Here is a 6,000-nt window from a genome sequence, read left to right on the forward strand (position 1 = left end):
ATTTCACGACTAGCATTCTTTAGTTAGTAACTGCTTACTATAGTAAAGTTTGCAAAAGTGTAGGACTTTAAAGGCTCAGAATTCTCGAAAATTGAAAAAAAACACATTGATTTTTGGTTGACGAAACTCAGTTTTTCGGTTTTGAATAAATGGGTTTTTTTGTATTCGGAATTGTGAATTACTTTTTTTACAATTAAGTTTTGCTTACAATACAAAAGTAATTAAGCGCTGCCATTTAAGATTTGTAAAAAAAAAAAAAAAAAAATAAGAATAAATTTCGAAAGATTTTGAGATAGTATTCCATCATTATCGTGTATAAATTTGAATCTTTATTGTTTGGTCTAATCTTAGCAAAGAGGCGATTACAGACATAACATGTATGATTAAAAGATGCTAACAGTCAAGACTAAAAAAATAGTCTAGTGAAAGCTTATAAACACAACGTTTTCACGTCTCATTGTATCTTGAAGAGGAATCGAAAGTTAATATTATATCCTTTACAAAACATCACTAATTAAAAAAAAAAAGAAATCTTCGTCTGGGAAATTTTGCTTCCGGGGACAGATTTTGTTCTAGTCCTTTCAAAATAAAGTGGTTTGAGAATTGGATCCTGGCAAATTATTCATTCACTCCTTTATGAAACGTTTGTGGCAAATATGAGCAAACCATAGTTTTACATTCGACAGTGATAATTTTTAACTGTAATGCATTTATCAAAGTTTTTATGTCATTGTTTTAAATGCGTATTTATCAAACAGGTTTTGGAATAAATGTGGCGAACACGAACACAATTCATCCGCTAAAAAACTATTGAACAGATATTTTTTTTATCTGACAAAGCAAAACGTTGTCTGTTTTGAATAATATAATAAATTACACTTTTTTTAGTTTCCGAATATCAAATATATACATTAATAGTGAACCATAAATAATAAAAAAAACAAGGATTTCTTTTCCGGAATATAATGAACTGCATTATTAATTGCATTCTTATAACAAAGGTATTTTTATTGGAACACCTGTATTGGGCCCCGATAGAACAGGTATATATTCATAAATCCAAAGGAGTCTGAAAAGAAAAGACATTTTGAATTCAATAGAAATGATCATCTCAACAGTTCTCTTCGGAATTGCTCTGTGTTTGCCTTTAGGTAATGGACAAGTGACAAGCCCAGGTCGATGCCCGAGGATTCCAACCGTGCGTCCGTTTAATGTTAGACGCGTAAGTTTGTAGTTGAAATTTTATTTTGATTTTAAGTTGCTTCCTGTATTTTCCAATTTACTAATTGTTAAATCTATTAGACATTTAAAATTAGATTTTAATATTTTTGCTTAATTGAGTACACTTTAATTTGTTATAATTAACCTCTCGTAGCTGCAGATGTGATTTCTTTTAAGGAATTCATAATTAAGATAACACAAATCTGTTAATAAAGAAATTATTCATGAGGTACTATGTATAACAAGTTGACTGGGAGGGGGCTGTAGAAAAATATTGAAGAGAAGAGAAGAGAAGGGATTGATTGATTGATTGATTGATTGATTGATTGATTGATTGATTGATTGATTAATTGTTTGCTGTTTTACGTCCCGTTCGAGAATTTGAGAATTTTTCACTCATATAGAGACATCACCAGATAGCAGTGAAGTGCTTCAAAAATTGACAGTTTTTTTTCAGAATTCTGCGCAGTGATATTTTTTTCGTAAAATCGCACGTCGTCAAGCAATGTTGACTTTTGCTATGCTGGTCGGTGTGGCGTCATCATTCAGAGAGTTACAGTGTTTTAACAAATGTTTCTTTGCGATTAAATTCAATTTATTTACACCAAAGTATTATATTTAAATCTATAGCCTAGAGAACATATATAAATAAACCGTTGATAAACTGTTGGTTTTAATTTATCTAGGATTCTGAAATAAGGTGAACAGTTTATCAGGTTTAATGATTTGTTAATTATCAATATATTGGAATGGCACAAGCGCTTAATTAGGATAAGTGTAATTAATGTAGCGATTGCTTTTAAGAAGATTAATTGAAGTCAATTGGCATATGCGTATCACAAAAAAATATGAAAGACTTTTTATTCGGCCGGATCGATAGATCTGGGGCGTATATTGTTTTTATCCTGTCTGTATGTTTGTCTGTTTTTCTGCAAACTTTAATCTTCGCCACAATTTTCGAACCAAAGATAGAGAGTTCATATTTTGTATGCATACTCCACGAAATTAGCTCTTTAAAACGACACCAAGGTCAATGACCTTGTGACCTTGATTGTGGCCTATATGCTAAAAATAACTTTTTCTGCAAACTTTAAGCTGCACCATAACTTTAAAACCATGAAAGACGGAGACTTCATATTTAGTATGCATACTCCACTAATCAAGTTCTTTCAAATGACACCAATGTCAATGACCTTTTGACCTTGACTGTGACCTATATGCTAAATTAACTTTTTTCGATCTTTGTTGCCGCCGAGTGCATAGTATTTCACAAACACATCTTGTTTCAATATGTCTCAAGGACATTAATAAAGTTTATTTAAGCGTCTGAGGTGTTACTTAATCACATCTCTTAGATATCATGCAACACCAGGTTGTTTATAAATGTTGCGTGAATACTTAATGACAGATGACCTATGGAAAGCATTCAATTTAAGAGATTGTCGTTAGACATTTAATTTATTCATACAAGTAATGAATAAACATTTCGGAATCTTACTGGTTGGGCGTTCATTTTTTTTTATTTTAGTATCTCGGCACATGGTTCGGATTTGAACGTTTCTTTTTAAGAGGAGCGGCGGGAACCACGTGTACAAGTCCGGTATACAGCCTAAATAGAGACAGGTCGATCCACGTCCTCAACAGGGGTATTGTTATAAGGTAACAGAGGGGTATGACGGAAACTCGAATTAGGAGACATAAACTTAAATATTATAACTCTGTTGCAATCTCTTAGATACGACCGTTATCATTTTTGAATGAAAAGAATCAAACAGGAGCGAACAGGTCTTGTCCTTCAAGAGCAATCTTGTATTTCAAGTTAAGACAAATCAGTCTTACATGGAAATTCATTGGTCTGAATTACATGCGATTTACAATGACATAAGATTGCATTTTTTTTTAATTGTCACAGTACTTGCATGAATCTTGCCTGCTCAAAATTCAAGACGATTTTGAAAGGTTGACTGTATATAACATTTTCAGCACATGACTAACTCAGCCCAACACTCAGTCCTGATCTTAGTACAGTCGAAATTGTCGATGTGAATAGAGGGGTCCTGTTCAAAGAAATCATTTGACAGTTTGCGTTTTTGATCAGACATTAGTGATGAAAAAAAGAAATAATTGAAATTGACCTTGACGTTTAACTATTTACTTTATTACAGTTATAGCAATGACATTTATGTTTCACAGAAATGTCTTTTTTTAAAAGAAGACCTTTGTTTAGGTACAAACATTTTGATCTCTTGATCTTGACCTTGAAGTTTGATTTCATTTAATATACCTGAACCTTTAGAATGAACTTCCATACAGGGGCATCTTCTTTCACAGACACAGCTGGTTCCTTCAAGATGAGATGAATTTTGGCCTTAATTCCTTCAGATGTGATCTTATTAAAAAAAATATAATCATAATTACTTTAAGGAATCTTTCAGTCGATTTTTTTAATTGTTTTAAATTTTAGAATATTTGAAAGGATTTGGCAGTTTTTTTTTTCATTACAGAACAGGAGAAGCCACAAGTATAGAGGGAGTAGGCGTGGCCTTAAATCCACGTGATCCTGCACGTATTTCTGTCAGATTCAATCCTAGTGAGTATCAATATACTGTCGCTTTTTTCGATTCACAAAGTACATTTTTCTACATGGCATTAATTCACGCTATTACGAGGTAGCAATTTTTCGCTGAAATTTGTTCTAGCGTACTTATAGAAGATTTAAGGTGCATGAAGTAGTTTTGATCAAGGGAATCTGCATAATTTTCTACATCCAAAAATTATGTTCATAGTATGTTAGCAATTTAAAACAAAATTGATAAGAATATACAATGAACACTTACTTTACTCGTCTTCTCATGACATTCACTTTACAGTATATGTTTTTCGTTTAATATAAATCTTTAGATGAACCCTTTGACCCAGATGGGAACTACCTAGTAGTTAAAACAGATTACGTCAGTTTTGCTGTGGTATATTCCTGTGATCAAAATGGTCCCTTCAAATCTGGTAAGTTATGAGGGAATGGCCACAAGGCATATGCCATTTTGAACTTTTGTAATGATAATTCTAAACCATAATCTTGTAATTATTACTTTACGTGAATTCAACATTCATGGAATAAGAAATAATGAAGGTTTCGTGTACATCTAAATGGTGATGCTTTTTTTTTTGTTTCTTTTTACAGAAACCGCTTTCATCCTTCGCAGAAGGCCAATAAATCCAAGTAGAAGATTACTCCTAAAGATATATAGTTTTCTCAGATTTTATGGAGTAAATCCGAGGAATTTCATACGGACGAACTTCCGACAGTGTCTTGCGATTAACGCTTACAAGCGTTTGAACCAAGCGACAATGAACAAATAAAAATAGTACAGAATTCAAATCAAATTATTTATTTTATTTTTTTAACACAATTATTGGCTACTGTACATCACCAACTTTTTGCGAAAACTTATTTTTGAACCAAGCGACAATGAACAAATGAAGTGTAAAATAGTACAGAATTCAAATCAAATTATTTATTTTATTTTTTTAAAACAATTATTAGGTAATTATACATTGTACATCACCAACTTTTTGCTTGAAAAACCATTTTTGTTTACAAGATATATGTATTTGAAATTGTATTCAAAAGCGGGACTCACTGCACGTATTGAGATATTGATTAAGTTAAGTGTAAAACATATATACTCAAACATTACATGTTAAAATAAATACAGATGCAGGGTCACTGATAAAAGTTTCTTGTATATATCTTTACATGTATTCTTGAAAAAAAAATATTTATGCAGAAAAAAGTTTTAGTGAATAAAAAAATATTTAACAGGTATATTCTTAGAATGTAATTATATTGCATTGGTCAAGTTATGGCTGCATTTTTTTCCCTTAAAAAGCCTTGTACCTATCGCTTGAAAAACCATGTTTCAATTTACAAGCTAACATGCACTTGAAATTGTCTTTAAAAGTAAACTCACTGCATTGAGATATTGATTAAGTTACAGAGGTAAATTGCATATATACTCAAACATTATTATTGTTTAAAAATCTACAAAATACAAAATGAGTGAAACATTCCCTTGCAGGGTCACTGTTAAAAGTTCATCTTGTATATATCTTTACATGTATTGTTGAAAAAAAAAATATGCATAGCTGACAATTCCTGAATACTGTTTCTAACTTATAAAAATTGAAATAACTGTATTCGAAATACACAGTCGGATTTTTACCTAAATATTTCTATATTAAAATTTGATTCCCCATTGCAGTCCAGCCCTACCTCTTTGATCATGATTTGAACAAATTTTATTTTAAACTCTTTGAGGATACATCCATATCACCATGCCTAATCGGGTTGTTGTGGCCTTCAGCTCGATATTTAGATATATCGAGGACGTATTGTCAATTAACAAATTGAATGTTAATTTCCATTCTTATGTCGATACGATATATCTTGGTTAGCTTGAAACACAAGAGATAAAAAATACGACAGAGACTGACATATCTGTTTCATATATGAAATTTTTACTTGAATAAGACTTCAAAGGTAATCTAACAACCAAGCTCTATGATAAACTGATGACTTTAACTTTTCTATCGTCAACTTCCCTTACTCATGCAGCAATATACTCTCATCACCTGCATACGGAGTTTATGTATATCAGTTGATTGATGATTTAGAGCATGTTCTACGTATGAACAATTTCGCAAACGAGATAAATTATTGAAAACCAAGTTGATGAAGGATCAGCAGTCTCTTTTTAAGTAATCATTTCGTAAGATCTA

At 31.4% G+C, this 6,000-nt stretch overlaps 1 protein-coding gene across 1 annotated transcript; it reads left to right on the plus strand.

Moving 5' to 3' along the window:
• Positions 1-1,091: 1,091 nt before the first annotated feature.
• LOC134232069 (apolipoprotein D-like) lies at positions 1,092-4,617 on the plus strand. The gene is made up of 5 exons (XM_062714038.1): positions 1,092-1,222; positions 2,750-2,880; positions 3,726-3,811; positions 4,123-4,224; positions 4,403-4,617. Exons 1-5 carry the CDS (start codon positions 1,103-1,105, stop codon positions 4,579-4,581), a joined length of 618 nt encoding a protein of 205 aa, XP_062570022.1. The 5' UTR covers positions 1,092-1,102; the 3' UTR covers positions 4,582-4,617.
• The last annotated feature ends 1,383 nt before the right edge of the window (positions 4,618-6,000 follow it).

The sequence above is a fragment of the Saccostrea cucullata genome, unplaced genomic scaffold (genome assembly GCF_032062105.1).
Source record: "Saccostrea cucullata isolate Sc308-1 unplaced genomic scaffold, CSIRO_AGI_Scuc_v1 ctg3894, whole genome shotgun sequence".
Classification (NCBI taxonomy): Eukaryota; Metazoa; Mollusca; class Bivalvia; order Ostreida; family Ostreidae; genus Saccostrea; species Saccostrea cuccullata.